Raw genomic sequence first — 18,172 nt, 5'->3', positions numbered from 1 at the left:
CATCCACCGGAATCCAGACATGGATGATTCTATCTTCGATTGTCTTCTTACCATTATGGCTAAGATACAAGAAGATGATAGAAAGGCTTCTTTTGTCTTTGTTGGCGATTTTAATGCTCACCATAGGGAGTGGTCAAGTTCTATCTCTCCTACTGCTCGCCATGGCTTAAGAGCTTTAGTGTTTGCTTCTGAATCAGGCTGTGAGCAAATCATAAATGGAGCTACTCACAGGTCTGGTAATTGCTTGGACCTCGTATACACTGACTCCCCTGGTGTTATAACTAGTAAGGTTGGTTTTCCAGTCGGGACATCTGATCATGCCTTGATTTCATTGTAGTGAAGACTGAGCAGCCTGTCCCTGATATATCATACTCTTGTAAAATTTGTATGAAATCCCAAGCAGACTGGAATGGGATTTTGCATGATCTTTTGTGCTTGAATTGGTCACAATTATATAGTAGTGTAGATCTTGTCCCTTTGAATGAGAATCTAGTCAACATAATTGATAGGCGTATACCTTCTCGTGTGCTAAGTTACCGAGTGAAGGACAAACCGTGGTTCAATGGTGATTGTAGACGTGCTTATTTGGAGAAGCAGGAGGCCTATCATCTTTGGTAGGGTAACAGATCAGATTTGACCTGGAACAACTATACTCAGCTTCGAGCTTCTGCTCAGAGAGTTTATGCCTCAATTGAAAAAGAGTACAATTTAACCGTAAAAGAAACCCTTTCTGGTACATCTTAGGAACATAAAGGGTGGTCTACCCTTAAATCTGCTCTCTTTGGCGTAGATGCAACAGTTCCTCCTTTACTTAAACCAGATAGCTCAGTCACTCACTGTCCAAAGGAAAAGGCAACCCTGTTGGGTGATGTTTTTGACAGTAAACAGAGTCATGAAAAACTTGAACTTCCTCATTCCTGTTTTCCAGAGGCTAAACTAACTAGTTTAGCTTTTCGATCTCGTGAGATTAAAGCTCTGTTGATGTACCTTGATGCTTATGTAGGTGTAGACCCAAATGGCATTTTTCCTTTGTTTTTTTTAAAGACAGCAGATTTCTTAGCTCCATAGTTATCTGTTATTTTGCGCAAGTTAGCAAGAAGAGGAGCTTTTAGCACTTGTTGGAGAATTGGTAATGATACTCCTCTATGTAAATGTGTTTGTGGTAGCTCAAGTCTCACTGATTACCGCCCAATTTCCATAACTCCCATATTATCTTCTGGCAAAACGTCTTAATAGGTTTGCTGAAGGTAATCATCTATTCCCTAGTTTGCAATTTGGTTTTCGTAAAGGCCTTGGAGCATGTGATACCCTTTTTACAATCTCCAATGCTGTACAAAAATCCCTTGATTGTGGTCAGGAAGTTCATATGATTGGCCTTGATTTTAGTGCTGCCTTTGACCGTGTTAATCATGAGGCCCTTGTTTTCAAACTCAAACAGTTGGGAATGGGTGGGTCGTTTCTTAGCATTATTATTGATTTTTTACGTAATAGATCTCAAAGAGTTGTTGAGGGGCACCATAGTGAGTATAGGAATGTGATATCCGGTGTTCCACAGGGTAGTGTTCTTGGCCCATTACTTTTCATACTATATACACATGACATGTGGTTTGGCCTAAAAAACAAGCTTGTTGCGTATGCAGATGATGCTACTCTCTTTGCATCAATTCCATCCCCTGAATGTAGATCTGGGGTTAATTTTGAGTGGCGGTGTTGAAATTTTCACAGTTATTACCTCTAATTATAAGGAAGATTCGCATAAAATTTCAGGTCAATTGAATGAAAACTTTTTTTACGAATATTTTTCTCTTAAAAATAACGTTTTTTCAGGTTTTTTAAATTAGATCTCCTTTCTTGTTTATCACTCAATTTAAAAAAAAAAAAAAAGAACCAGCAGAAAGTTCAATTCCTACCAAATAAAATGATATGATAAAAAATCTAATATACGATTTATGCTATTTTTAAACAATTTTTAGAAATGCAATAAAAAATACCATAAAATTATGTATTTCAATGTTCGTAGAAAAAAATTAAGAGAGAAAAGAAGAAAGATAGCCCTGGTGATGAGTTTTCTCACAATCTCTAATTAAATTGCTTTTTAGATTATAAAAATCCATTCATAAATAACTGAGTTATTTAAGTTTGAAAGTAGAAAAATGTATGTTTTGAGAAAAACGATTCTAAAGTTTTGCTTACCTTTTTTTGCTTTTAAAACCATATAGTGTCTCTTGGAAAACCCTATAGGGCACCTGGTACCCTCTCTTTTATAAGAGATATTATCCCCTCTAAAAAAAAATAAAACACTTTTCACTTAAACCAAATAGTTATAATCATATTTTATGTGTGTGTGTGGGGGGGGGGGGGGTTATCATAGAGCGCCACTCTACTCTTTGTTGCTAGGTTTTTAGGGGACTAATGAGCTTGACCTTCATATCCTCCTTTAGTTGTTCTTTGTTTCTTTACCGTTCTTGGATACATTGCAGACATTCTTTTCCTGGTCTTCTCTTTATATATTTTTTATAACTTATTGGTATGTGCTGTTTGCCATAGGTCTAGCACCTAAGGCAATTCGAGTGTTATTCAAGGCTGCTAAGCCTCCCCCATTTATCATATTTTGATCATAAAGAAGCTGTTGTTTCACCAATAGTATCTGTTTTCACACTTTCATTTTCTTTCACGTTTGTATGTTTGAAAACAGACGGTTCTTTACACAGACACTTTAGTTTCAAATCAACATCAAAACTATTTTTATCAACTTCGAGTGTTATGTTGCTTTCACACTGCCTGCAATATGTCGAACTAATAGTGTCTTTCAAAACTTTCAAGGGTAATAAATCTATTTCCCCATCACTGCTTTCACTTAGGAGCTTTTCTTTTTCAGTTACAAAACCACTCAATAAAGAATTTCGTAGTTTGGCTCCCGATAACACACCATCATGTGTTGCATCATGAACAGAAGTTACATTTCGAAAATGTTCCTTCTTTTTTTCTTCCTTCTCCTCCTCCTCATCATCAGATAACTTCAAAATAAAATCATCAGTTCCATCATCATCACCTTGATATATTTGAGCAAGGGAATAATAGAATTCATTCGAAGCAGCTTCGCTATAGGAAAGACTCGCGAGGTCATTCTCACACGTTCTGAGTACATGGTGTTTGTTTATGTTTTTGTTTTCGTTATAAGCCTTGATATTGCGAGAGCTTGCTTCCCTTCGCTTACTAAACTTCCTTAAAGGCATTTTGGTAGTATATATAAATCACAATTGATGTTCAATAATTCGAAAAAGTGATGCAACTGTTTGAAAATACAAGAGGGCACAATCACACACTATATATCTAGCTAAAACTGTCTTTGTTTTCGCCATGATCATAGGGAGATGCCGACTCTATCGGGAAAACATCGTACGACGAACGAAAAAAAATTATAATAAAAAGAAATAAATACTTCGAGGAAGAACGAAAAAAGAAAATGCTAAAGTTACGCCTACCCAGCCCTTTAATCCTTTACCAGGTAGGTCCTTTAAATTGCCCTTTAAACCGTTTAAAAGGCTTTGTATCGATTTCATCTTGCGCGTGTCAACGGAGGGAACCCCCACCTATCGAAATATGACAGTAACTAGTTTTCGCGAATTTCAGCCAATATCGCCAAAATTACACCAGGCCGATACCCTTAATAGAGATTTAGCTAAAATTAGTGCATGGTGCAAATTATGGGGTATGAGGTTGAATCCTAATAAAACTCAAATTATGATTGTAAGGTAGGTCAAGGACGGTGGCTCCTCAACATCCGGATCTCAGTATTGATAATGTTTCTGTAAATTTGTATGACTTAAAATTTTAGGTGTGATTCTTGATAGCAAATTACTTTTGAGAAACACTTTAGGTCTGTGTCTTCTTCAATGGCACAGAAAAATGGGCTTATTGAAAAAGTCCTACAAGATTTTCGGTGATCAATCTATTCTGAAGAAGTGTTTTAATTCTTTCAGTCTACCTTGTTTTGAGTATTGTTCTCCTGTCGGGTGTTCAGCTGCTGATTCTCATCTTAATTTGTTGGACAGAAACTTACGGTCTATTAAATTTCTTATTCCTGATTTAGATATTAATCTCTCGCACCGTCGTTCAATTAGTTCATTATGCATATTGCATAAGATTTTTCATAACTCTGACCATCCTTTACATTCAGATCTCCCTGGACAATTCTATCCGGTTCGTAAGACTAGGCAGGCAGTTAATTCTAATAGCCAGGGCTTCTCCATCATGAGGCATAATACTACACAGTATTCAAGAAGTTTTATTCCAGCTGCTACCAAGTTGTGGAATGATCTTCCTAATCGGGTAGTTGAATCAGTAGAACTTCAAAAGTTCAAAGTTGGAGCAAATGTTTTTATGTTGAATAGGCTGACATGAGTCTTTTTATAGTTTACATATGACATATCTGTTTTTGACGTTGTTAATAGTGTATATAGGACATATCTGTTTTGACGTTGTCACTTTTTAGAATGATTTGTTGTTAATTTATTCTCATCATTTATTTATTTCCTTATTTCCTTTCCTCACTGGGCTATTTTTCCCTATTGGAGCCCTTGGGCTTATAGCATCTTGCTTTTCCAACTAGGGTTGTAGCTTGGCTAGTAATAATAATAATAATAATAATAATAGCATTGGGGAAGACACATGAAAAATAAGTAATTTTTGAAAAGAGATCGACAGAATATATTAAACAATGTATTTAACATTTATAGCAAATAAAAAATCTGGAAGTTTTAATGAAAAAAAAAATTTCTGATAAGTGAATACCTATATCATAAATACTGACCTCCATCAAGGAATATAACTTTCTTCTCTGTGTTATCTCCGATATTGTTGGTCACCCGAACAAGGTATATAGGGCGCATTTCAACACTTTTTCCAACTTCCTTTACTCGGACTTTGTTTGGGTACTCGGCTTCCAGGCTCTCCAAGTAACTCGTCATCTGTGGCAATCAATGTTTTGAAATGACTAAGAGCTAGATGTGAGAACCTCAAAATTTATTCAGAAGTGTTTGTATATATTCAAGGCAAGAACGGTCTTTAGTTTCTCCATTCAATAAGTGACTTACTTCTCGTATACTATTACTTGATTTTCCTGAGAACTTCCTTTGACATTTCAGTGCAAGTGTGAACCTCGTTAATATACTTTATTCTTAAGAATATAATTTCCATTTTTTTTATTGAATCATGAATTTCCTCTTAATATCTAAACATCCAGCAATCCAATAGAAAAAAAAAAACAATTTATAACAATTAATTAAGAAAAACATCAAGAGACTTAATTTTTAAACGGGTAGAAATGATTAGTAATATGTAAAATACTCACGTCATTGAAACTCATGTAAGAGTCGAATGTGATGGAGGATCGAAGTATGCTTCCCTCTTTCTGACGTGTCTCCAAATCCAATTCCCTTTAGTGAAAAAGTTAAATGGTTTGGGTAAAAAAAGTACATAATTTCTTTTTTTACTCTGCTTACCTCTACTGACTCGACCGGATAGATTAGAAAAACCCAATGCAGTGTATTGTATGCTGTATAAAATACTGGATAGAATGTCAACTTGATTATGGGTTATTTATAAACAAGACCCAGCCAAAGTACCACCACACATCATCCATAGAGAGGGCTGGCTGTTGACAGGAAACAAGGAGAGACCAATAAAGACAAAGTAAACAGGAAAACTCATGGCCAAGCCGTTTTGACTACAGTCATAACTGTCGATATGAAAGATTCTGCTTACAAAATTTTCACGATGCGAAGAATATTTTGACTCACATTGTGGAATATGTTTCGCGCCACGAAGGAAGGTACTGTACGAGAGCCCAACCGTCCCCGAGTCTGATTTAAAATTCCCGCTTCGCCAGCCTGTAAAATTGCGACCTGCGCTCACAATGGTTATCTCCCTACTCAGATGCTAGTAACCGCCATAAGATCCTGCTCTCCTATTGGTCAGCATCTACTGTACTGTATACCATCATGCATCTACGCATTGGCGTTCCTCTTCTACTTCATTTCAGCAGCGGTACCGTACGCATTAACTTTGTGTTGTGTTTGTGATTTCACTTTCATGAATATTGTACTGTATCGTGTTGCGATATTACGTAAGTGTATTAACCATGAGTCCCAAGATTGTTGCTGATGTGCAGGGAAAGAAGAAGTGGATGCTTTCTATGGAGACGAAGATGGAAATAATCAAGAAATACGAGACTGGCATGCGGTTAAGTGTGATCGCAAAGGAATATGGCCGAAATCTGATTATGATAGGAACATTTCTGAAATGGAGGGAAGCTTCAAAGCAGCAACACTTTCTAAGGGCATGACTGTTTTCTCCAGCTGAACGAACCACGTTCACGATGAGATGGAGAGACTGCTGCTTATTTGGAATAAGGACAAGGAAATCGCTGGAGACACGGTCATCGAGACACGGTCATTGAGACAATAATCTGCCAGAAGGCCAGGGCCATTTTTGGTGATCTCGTGCGTGCTCAGGCCGAAGACGATGAAGGAGAAGGGACATTGAAGCAGGCAAACCCTGAGTTCAAGGTTTCCTTAGTTGGGGGGCTGAAAAATTTAAGATACGGTCTGAAGTTCATTCGGTGGTGCGTCATTGGGAGGCTGCAACCTCGGACAGGAAATCAGCTAAAGCCTTTGTTAAAACATTCGAGTTGACTGTCCAGGAAGGGTACAGTCCCCAGCAAGTCTTCAGCTGTGATAAAACTGGGCTTTTCTGGAAGAAATGCCCTTGAAGGACGTTCATCACGATGGAAGAAAAGAAGCTACCCGGGCATAAGCCCATGAAGGACAGGCTTACCCTTGCTCTCTGTGCAAACACCAGTGGGGATTGTAAGGTGAAGCCTTCAAGGCCCATAAAGTGATTAAGAAGAAGCTTTTGTTGATGTGAAGGTCTAATACAAAGCCTGGGTAACAAGATCCTTGTTCACCGAGTGGGTAAACCTTGGTATCGCCCCAACTGTGGAGAAATTATTAGAAGAGAGGCGCCTGTAACACCACCCGTCTCTTCCAACCCGTGGACCAGCAAGTTATTTCGAACTTTAAGAAACTCTACACGCAATACCTCTTCAAGAGATGTTTCGAAATCACTGAGAGCAGAAACCTCACCCTTCGTGAATTTTGGAAGGAGAATTTTGATGTTGTGATATGCCTCAAAATCATTGATATAGCTTGGCGGGAGGTTTCGAGGTGCACCTGGAACTCTGCATGGAAGAAGCTGTGGCATGGTTCCATCTTCACACGAGATTTCGAGGGCTTCCTTGTAAGCCAAGCTGAAGCCAAAGCTAATGACAAAAAAGTTGATGATCCTAAACCTGTCATTCAATCTGAGGTTGCCAAGATCTGGAAGTCGATGAGGACGACGTTAATGAGCTTATCGAGCAGCACCTAGAGGAGCTTAAGGCGGACGACCTGAAGGAGTTGGATGCAATGCAACTGAACAATGTTCAGGAACAGTTCTCTAGCGGTGAGGTGGAGGATAGCAGAAATTAAGGAGATTCTAGCTTGCTACCATAAAATGGGGGGTTTTGTCGAAAAGAGACACAAAGAAAAAATTGACACAGGTCGTGCGATTTATTATATAAATGACATTTTTCCGAGTCATTTCAGGAACATTTTAATAACCAGGCAGAAACAAGCTTCCTTGGATAGTTTTTTTTCTAAAAGACGCCTTTGGTACTAGTAGGCCAAGAGGAAGCTCAAAGTGATAAAAAAAAGGTAAAAAGTGACAGTGATGAAGAAAATAATTCAATCAAGAAAATACAAAAGGTAAAGTGAAAAAAGTTACTAAATTATAAAGAGGCAAAAAAAAAAAGAAAATTTAATTTCAAGTTTATCATTGTTAATATTTTCTGCCATTTGTTAATGTGCTTCCTAAGATTATGTGTTAATGTTTTCCGACATTTATTAATCGGGTTTAAAAGGTTCCGTGTTTATGTTTTCTGCCACTTGTTAATGCTTTTTGCCGTTCGTCATCCTCCTCTACCGCCACGCCAGTTTACTCTCGGACATCGCTTCACTCCAAGACTAAGGTTCCACATTTTGGTTACTGTATTTTCCATTTATTATTGCTTTGTTTTACTCTTTGCTCTAATTATACATTTACTTTACAGGTTTTTAATGGTTAGGTTATTATTCAATGATCCAAATGGTTCTATTTGATTGAGTTTAGCCTTATTATAAGTATTTGATGTAGTTTTTTGGTAGGGCCTGGAACTAATAGGCTATTTTCATGTGAAAGGCGACTTATAGTTTGAAAAAATCACGGGACAAAAACCACTACGGAACCAATTAATTTCGTATTGTGAGGCATTACTGTATATCAGTCACACGCACCTAGGCGTACTGTTTTCTAGCGTGTTTACACAAGCGATCCTTAAATAAGTGCAGATGGAGTTGCCTAATTATAAAGGCTTGCACGTATACGAATGCATTCGCAACTATTATGAATAAACTCATTTACTTATGCAATGATGCTCATGATCGAACATACACATACTGTATACACCCAATATGTATAATTTCAGCAAGGACACTGTATACCAGGATTATTCAGGGAAAGCTAAAGTCGTATAAAAAAATATCAAGGGCCTGGTAGTGCAGCATACTAACCATGATTTGCACATGAATATCCTTAAAAAAAAAAAAAAAAAAACAGAACAGGAAATCTCGCATTTTGAATGAATTGGGAAACTTTTGATCTAGATAGAAAAAAATTATTGACATAGTGTACCTAAAATGGGACTTAAATCCCAGTCAAATGTGAAAACCTTCCCCTTAAGGTATTTCTGTAATAGGCCGTCCAAAGATTTTGAATAAATAACAAGACAATATCAGATAATCCACAAAACACAATTCTAATTATACCGGATTTTTAATTAATCTCCACATTGAATTATAGTCACAGAAATAGAGGGTCTTTTGAGAGCTTAATCTATTTGCAATTTTGTGTTAAAATAGACACATTATTCAAGCAATACTGGGAAGATTTTATTAGAATAAGTAATACAGAACATTTGGAACCTGAATATTCGATATGTCCTAAACCCATCAGTATGCACCTGGTAAAGAACTATGCTAAGTTGGTGCCTGATGAACAAAGGGGATACTATAGTTTATGCCATAATTACCACTCAAATCAGTATATGTAGGTTAATATTTGACGATGCTTCAGTGCCAAACTATCACATAGAACTAGGAATATTCTAAAATTTTCAAAATCTAAGTGCTGCATAAAACTCTACTGAATGACAAACAATACAGGTACCTATAAATCTATGTCAAACGTGTAACTTCTTATATAAAGAAAAAGAAATGGAAAGGAAAGAGCAGTTTGGTCATGGTGTATAATCCCATCAAGAACAAAAATGAGGATATTAATACTTTAAATAGGATATGTATTAAGAGATCAAATATGTATTGCAATCCTCACGCGAAAGGTAACAGAAATATAGATAAATTACTTAAAAAAATATGTAAGTTGGCAATGGAGTTATTAATGAATAATCGGATATAAGATTACAATAAAAGGTGCTGTAGCTTCAATATATCAAGAAACCCTTGAATGGACTTACTTTCCGAGATTGTCTGATATTATGTCAAAAGTGATCAATCCATCATCTTGCATTTTTGAGAGATCCTCTAAGGCTTCAGGAGACACAGTTACCTCAGCAGTACCTGTTCAGCGAAAAAAATCATGAAAAAAAAAAATCATATTTAGATTTCAACCTTTGCGTCAATGTGCGTATGAGATGATGATGATGAAAGGTGGAACTACAGGATGGACTATTGACAGGACTCCAATAGTAATCAGAAAACTAACTTTTGACAAATATAGAAACAACAACTTATATGATTACCTAAAGTCCATTTTCAAAGTAAATTTTATTACGGAAAATTTATTGTGAAAATACAGAAGAAAAATTGTCATTCTAAAACTTTAACCCTCTTAATGAGAGAATGCCTTGACCCAGTCATGTGGTTTCTTCATATTGTTGAAGAATTGTGACGGGCAAGAGGGCTCTAGAACTTGGGGAAATTGCTCCCCAAGTTCGAATCTAAATTTCTCTCACTTTCCTCTATTTCTTCTGCTCAATATTACTTCGACCTTCTAATTTTATTAACTTTCTTCTGTCTTGCTGTTCTAATTCTTTGAGTATTATTTCTCTTAAGTTTATATATATATATATATATATATATATATATATATATATATATATATATATATATATATATATATATATATATATATATATACACACACATATATATATGTATATATTTTATTTGTTCATTTATTTATTTTTATTTCATTTAAAGGGCGTGGATATTTCCACATTCGTTATTACTGCCTGCTTAGATGAATGGGAAAAGGGATCACGGTTGGGAGGTATTTGCATTCAAAGCTATATATGAGAGTATTGGATGATCTCGGCCATCCTGAAGATGGTTTGGACCTTTTTAGCGGAACTACTCTCAGGGGTTGGGTCATCGCAATCCGGGGGGATCCAATCCTTGAGGTGGGACTCTTGGCTTTTAGCCGGAAGCCTATCATTACAGATATGGGGAGGATGATTCCATATTTCCTTAGTGTCAGTCATAACAGGTGGGTTTAGCTTACACCTGTGCCTCTATATCTGTTTTGGTGCTGTCTTTCGTGTAGGGTATGGAGTGGACCATCCGGGAAGTATGCTCTCATTGTGCCGATAGTGGAGAATGCAAATTTCCTTTCCAACGTATGATACTTTCTTAAAATTCTCAAGCAGGTAAACCAACAAAGCAACCAATAACAAAACAAAGAAAATCCCACCCTTAACTATGGACCCTTCAGGCGCTGACTCCCCATCCCTTGGATTTGCTGACTCTCCCCTCCCCCGGGCACTGTTGACGACCTCTGATAATGTGAATATGGAATGTTCTGTTGATGACCTTGGAACGGGAAAGGACCATTCTACTAATATTCCAAAATCGAGTAATTTGGGTAACACGAGGAAATTTTGAATCCTTCATGTTACCCAAATTCCAATAGAGACAAACTACGATGATCTATATAAAGCATTTGACTGCTATGGATATATAAAAGAAATAAGGATGAAACTTGAAGATGGAAAATGGATTCATGGATATCTTACAGTAGTTATGACGAAGCATTTAGTACAATAAGTAACATGAATAATATTAAGATTAATAACTTGAATGTCGCGGCTGCTCTCTGCGATTAGGTACCAAAGGATTTGAATGTATATAGGCCTGCCGATTGGGTTGGTAAAAGACGCGGATTTAGTTATGCCCTCCCAGAGAAAGCCAAAACCACCAATGTGGCTTATAGCTGAATCAAAGGGGGTTACAGGGAATTATTTTAAAATATGCAAATTGATTCAGGAAAAAGCAGGAACTATTGCACCGGGTGATATATCTCGTTTTGGAAAAACTTATTCCTAATCCATGCCAAATCAGGTACACAATCTGTAATACTGTCCAACATAAAAACATCTAATGATGATATTAAGTTAAACGTCAAACCCCACCTAAATTTTAGCTACGGCAGGGGAGCAGTTTTTAACAGAGATCTGTATGAATTTACAGAGGAGGAGATGCTGGCCGTGTGTCCACTAAATGTATAGAAAGTTCACAAAGTCCCAGGTACATCAATGATAATCCTTACGTTCCAGGATGCTGATGTACCCTTCCATATTATAATTGAAAACGAAATGATTAAAGTAGGACCATTCAAGCAGAGGCCACTGCAATGCTTTAATTGTTTTAAATTTTGGCACCCGTCTAAGGTTTGCAAAATTGAGAAAATGTGTGGTATTTGCTCCAAATCTTACAATGGAGAATGTTTACTTGGAGCCAGGTGTTTAAATTGCAACTCAAATCGTAAATCCACACACAAGAGCTGCGAGCTATATAAGTTGGAGGAAGCTTCCCTCAACAAATCGAATTAAGAACCTATAAGTGTGGGACTCGCCAAAAGACTATTAAATAAATCAAATAGCTATGCTAAGGCATTAAAATCAAACCAACCTAGTACTGCCAATAGCTCTAGAAAAAAAAGTATACCATCTGATAAAATGTCAAGTAACGAGGTAACCATATTACCTCCTGAGGTTTTACCTCGGTGTATTAACACTAGAGCATTGCCCATTGCTGTATAGCCTTCGTCCCCCTTACAAAAACTAGTACAAACCTCTCTCAGTCTATGTCCTTGCCTGTTTTGATGGAGGTTCCACTTAAGACCAACTTACCTGATACACCTGTTGTGGGAAAGATGCAAAAACCTAGAATCTCACCATCTATTAATCGTAAAAGAGAGAGACCTCCATTTCTCTCCCCCCCCCTCCATTAGAAACATTAAGTTATGACGTCAAATAAATTTGATGTTTTATCTGTTGATGTTTCTAATGAACCAGAAGATAAACTGAATAAATCAGAAATACAAGTTGACGTCCACCATCCGCCTCAACATATAGATCAAAACGATAGAAAGAAAAACACAAATGTAAAACCCAACATAACAAAACCATCTCTGAAGAAACCTACAGGTAATAATGTTAGATTAAAAACTGCTAATGGGAAGACCTCATCCAAAATGTCTTCCAGAAATAACCCATAGTTTTCTCCTCCATTTTGCAATGGAACTGTCACGGTTTAAGGGCGAAATATGAAGAACATTCCCCCATAATTGTTGTCTACAGGAAAGTAAGCTTGATGCTAACACTCCTAGTCCTCGAGAGTATGTTTGCTATATAACACCATATAATCAACAAGCAGGGAGCTCTGGTGGAAGTCTCATATACGTTCGTCGAGATGTTCCCCAAATACCTATGTCTATCCGTACACCCCTGCTGGCAGTGGTTGGTCAAATTGATATAGGGAGAAAATATACAATATGCTCTCTGTACTTGCCTACGAATGATAATATTTTATATGATGATTTAGAAGAGGTCATTCAACAAATCCCTCAACATTTTCTCTTACTGGGAGATATGAATGGTAGGCATCCTTTATGGGGTGATGTTTTGGCAAACACAAGGGGCAATATTATCTCATCAATTGTGGAGAATGAGGATGTGGGACTCCTTAATACAGGAGAGCCCATGCACTTCCATGTTCAGACAGGTACCTTGTCATGCATTGACCTTTCAATTGCAAGCTCTAACTGCCTTCTTGATTTCGATTGGAGGACATTAGATGATTGGCATACTAATGATCATGCACCAATCATTATAAACACCAACAATGGTCCGCCTTTACAAAGATCGCCATGATGGAATCTTGACAAGGCAAGCGGTCAGTTGCATCCCACTGCAACGAGTGTTAAAAATCTCTGGATTAGAACAGGCCGCCTTTGGAAACTGGATCTTGCAACATACAACGTCAGGGTCCTGTCTAGGAAAGGAGATCTTGTGTGTTACTAGAAAAACTGATATAAATTAATTGGGATATAATAGGATTGAGTGAAATTAGAAGTACTGAGAAATCCCACATAGAGTTAAAAGAGAGCCACATATTTTGCTTCAGGGGGCGTGAAAGGAACAAAGAAAATGAAGTAGGTTTTTCCCATTAATAAAAATCTATATAGAAATTTTTTGAAATACTAGTGATACAATTGCAGGATTAATTATCAAACTAAATAATAAGTATAAATTGAAGATCATTCAAACGTATGGACCAATAGCATCCCAAACAGAGGGAGAAATAGAAACTTTTTTGAAGATCTGGAGATATCTATAAATAAAATAAGACTCGATTTACATTTGTTTTGGATGATTTCAATGCTAAAGTATGTTAAAAAAAAAGAAGTAGAATCTGCAGTAGATAAATTTAGAGTAGGCACAAGGAATAACAGGAGACATCGTTGTAGAATTTGCTGAAAGAAAAATCTTAAAATCATGAATACCTTCTTTTATAAAAAGGAACATAAAAATTGAATATGGAGAAGCCCAAATGAAGAAACAGAAAATGAAATCGATGTTAGTCTCAGCGAAAAAGTCAAATTAGTTAAAGATGCAACAGTGCTAAACAAGTTAAAGTCAAGCTATCATAGAATGATAAGAAGGAAAATTTATTTAAATGTAAGGAAGGAGAAAACAAAATTATTTTAAGAAAAATAATACACTCCTGCAATAAAAGAAAATCGGAAGAGTTTAGTTTAGCAATGCAAAATAGGTATTCCCAGCTACATGAAGAAATGGAAGCAATTAAAAAAGAAATTTACTATAGTTTAACAATATTTTTAAAGGAAATTGCACAAGAGATAGGTGGAAATGTTCCTAAACAAGACTAAGGAAAACCATCTGGAAAAACAAAACCTAATAAAGAAAAGATTGCAAATGAGGGTAAAATCCAAGAGAGATGAAATACAATCAGCAGTACTATCCAAAACAATAAACATATAAAACCCAAGACACTCGTAAACACAATCAGACCAAAATTGACCAAACACTAAAGAAAGGAAGAAGCATCAAAGTGATGAAAAGAAGACTTGGAACAGAGCGCCAACAAATGTTTGCTTTAAAGGATGAAAATGGAAATATTATCTACAATAGAGGTGGAGTGATTAAAATTGCAGGTGATTTCTATACAATGCTATGCAATATTGATATAAGAAGTATCTTTTCCAGCAGAAATAATGAAACTGGAGTCTGTACCAAACGTAAAGGTAGGAGAAGTAAAGAAAGCATTAAAAGGCAGGAAAAGAGGCGAAGCAGCAGAAAAAAATATGGCCTAACAATTGATTTGATAATAGATGGAGGCGATTTTATAGTAGTAAAACTCGTTGAACTTTACGAAAATGTCTTCAAGAATGCTGTATATATACTGCTTGGAAAAGCTTCATCATTATATTGATTCACAAAAAGGGAGGCACAAAAGACCTGAAAACTTGCTGCCCAATAAGTTTACTTTCCGTAATATATAAAATATTTACAAAGATCATATTAGGCCAAATAGAAAGACGGCTGGACTTAAATGAACCAAAATATCAGATAAGATTTAGAAGCGGATATTCAACAACGGACCATATCCATGTAATTAATCAATTAATGGAAAAATCAACAGATTATGACAAACCACTATGTATGGCATTAAAGCTATGAGAAAGTTTTTTTATTCTGTCAAAACCTCGGCATCAAGGAAAGCCCTCCAAAGACAATGGATATATGAATCTTATGTTAGAACAACACTTGAAGAGATCTACTGTATAGAGGAAGTACAGTAATACTAAAACTACATATAGTGAGAAAATTCTGATTGAGAAAGGAGTTAGGCATGAAGACCCTATCTCTCCTAAATTATTCAAAGCACGCCTAGAATATTTTTTTTTTTTTTTTTAAGATTTTAGATTGGGAAATGTAGGAATTAATTAATGGGAAATACCTTAACAACTTAAAGATTTGCTCATGGGAGCAATAGCAAAAGGTGATAAAAGATTTGAATAGATGAAGCAAAAATTTAGGACAGAAAAGGAATGAGTAAAACTAAGATATTGTTCAATGAAAATGCAGAGACAATAAATAAGTTATAGACGAATCTCTAGAGATAATTAATGAATGTGAGTACTTAGGACAGACGGTAAGTGTTTTTTTCAGGACATGAAACCAAAATTAAACATTTAAAAGGATAAGCATGGGATGGAGACCTTTTGGAAAACAAAATGAGATTATGTAAAGTAAAATACCACATTCTTTAAAAAGAAAAGTATTTTATCAGATGGTTTTGCCAATTTTAACTTATGTATCAGAAACTTGGAGCCTAACTAAAGCTTTGGAACATTAACTAGTTACAACCTAGAAAGCTATGGAAAGAAAAATTATTGGAATAACACTAATGAATGAATGAACGATTTGAAGGTCTTTGGGATCCTGACATCGAAGGTCATTGACGTCGATATCGTTTATTATAAATAAAGATTAAAAGAATATTCAATTAAAAATAGAAAAGTAAATATGTTATAAAAGTTAAATAGCATTAAGGAGACCTGCTTTTCATATAAATTTAAAAAACCCACTAGCATTGTACGAGGGTCCAAGGGTCTTGGGATGGATAAACCTGCCATCCTCATCCCAAGCCTCAATCAGATGTCTATTTCTTTTTGTGCTATAAGTGGGGCATTCAGTCAATAAATGCCTCACTGTCAAGGGTATCAAACAGTCCTCGCACTATGGTAGGTGTTGGCCAGCCACCAGAAACTCTTGTGTCATCTGAGTGTGACCAATGCGGAGACGACAAAGAGTAGTCTCCCATTTTCGGAGGATCCCATTATACCTCCAAGGGGATATAACAATGGCAATTTCTCTCATCTTATTTCCGGTTAAACTATCCCAATGCTGTTGCCAGTTGTTATAAATAGAATTCTTGATTGCTGGTAAAAAAAAATCATTACAGAGAATCGGATAGCTTCTTGGTAGCAACTCGGCTGCAGCACTTTTTGCCAGTGAATCTGTCTCTTCATTTCCAGACACACCTACGTGTGCCGGAACCCAGCAAAATCGAACTTTTATACCTTTTAGGGCAATAATTCAAAGCCACTCTAAAATCTTTAAATCTAAAGGGTTACTAGAATTAAAACCTAAAGTTTGAAGGAAACTTCTTGATTCACTATAAATGGTAAAATTGCCCCCCTCTTGAAACGCTATTTTCTCAATAGCGGTTAGTATGCCATATAATTCAGCAGTAAATATGGAAGATATTAGAAGGAGTGCACCTCTACATTTAAAAGAACTACTATGCACTCCAAATCCAACGCCAGCATCAGATTTGTAGCCATCGGTACATGTAAAGATGATTCGCTATGTTCTCCAGCATGTTCCATAAAAAGAGACCTAGATTCCAATTCAGTCATATTTTTTTAACACCAATAAAATATTTACAAATAGATGTATCTGGTAATTTCCACAGAGGGGTTGATGATATCATAAATGGAAGCCCCTTACCTCTAATTATATAAAGACTGTTTAATAACTTGTTTTACCCGAAAGCCATAAGGTTGAGGAGAATTTGGGTGCAACTCAAGAAAAACACAAAGAGACAGTAAAAAGAGCATCATGGATACGAGAGCAAACTATAGAAAATATTCTAACAACGTAGAAAAAGAAATGGACGTGGGTATGATATGTAATAAGGATAGATAGTAGATGGACAATAAGAATAACAGAATGGATCCTAAAGATTGCAAAGGAAGCAGGGGAAATGAGAGAAGACAATGGATTGACGGACTAAGAAATTTTTGCGAGTGTTGACTAGCTTAGAGGGACCATAAACAGACACAAGTGGAAGCCCATGGCTGAGGCTTTTGTTCTGAAGTGGACTAGTAACGGCAGATGATGATAGATAGATAGATATATGAGTCATGGATTTTTATGAAAAATTACTAAACAGATATATACATACATATACTGTATACTACACACATACATTTGAGTTTATATGCTTCGTATGCATTTATAAACTATATGCTAGCACATAGGAATGCAGGTAAATTTCTCGAAAAATAATTTCTCTAAAGACATAGTTCTCGAAATATTAGTATTCTAAAAATAAAATCCCTTTCTGTTAACGAGCATCATCAACAGATCGTTAAATGTTTATTAGTATTCTAAGCGATGTTTAATATTTTTGTTAACGAGCAATAATAATCGTTCATAATTTTTTTCAAGTTTCATCCTTGTGAATGTATTTTTCTTAGTTCGAGTTTTGCTGTTGTATACGATACATATACACTCGTGTGTTTATATATATATATATATATATATATATATATATATATATATATATATATATATATATATATATATAATTACGAATAGTGAAATACGTAAACTCGCAAGTTCCAAACTCACCTGCTTTATGTTACATAAATATGATATCCACAGAATTTCTCCGAGCTCTGAGAATAATACGCAACTCCCAGAGGTCAATATATGCGAACACTGAATATCTAAAGGTTTAAAGGTCGCTCATGAACGGTAGAGGCAAGGGGACAGTGACATTGCCCTAGCAAGCAGGACAGTGCTCTAGAGACTGACCGTATTTTATATGATCAGCGCCCAAGCCCCCTCTCCACCCAAGCTAGGACCAGGGAGGGCCAGGCAAATGGCTGCTGATGACTCAACAGATAGACTTATAGGCTCTCC

General features: G+C 36.1%; 1 protein-coding gene across 1 annotated transcript in view; it reads right to left on the bottom strand.

Moving 5' to 3' along the window:
* Nucleotides 1-18,172, bottom strand: part of LOC137624899 (carboxypeptidase B-like) — a 50,320-nt gene that overhangs the window by 20,267 nt on the left and 11,881 nt on the right. The window contains exons 4-6 of the mRNA XM_068355834.1: nt 9,611-9,713; nt 5,354-5,438; nt 4,814-4,970 (exon numbers count right to left, since the gene is read on the bottom strand). Coding sequence (XP_068211935.1) covers nt 4,814-4,970; nt 5,354-5,438; nt 9,611-9,713 — 345 coding nt within the window. The remainder of the gene's footprint in view (nt 1-4,813; nt 4,971-5,353; nt 5,439-9,610; nt 9,714-18,172) is intronic.

Source organism: Palaemon carinicauda, chromosome 31 (genome assembly GCF_036898095.1).
Source record: "Palaemon carinicauda isolate YSFRI2023 chromosome 31, ASM3689809v2, whole genome shotgun sequence".
NCBI classification, from domain to species: domain Eukaryota; kingdom Metazoa; phylum Arthropoda; class Malacostraca; order Decapoda; family Palaemonidae; genus Palaemon; species Palaemon carinicauda.
This window is presented reverse-complemented; position numbering and strand designations above follow the sequence as displayed.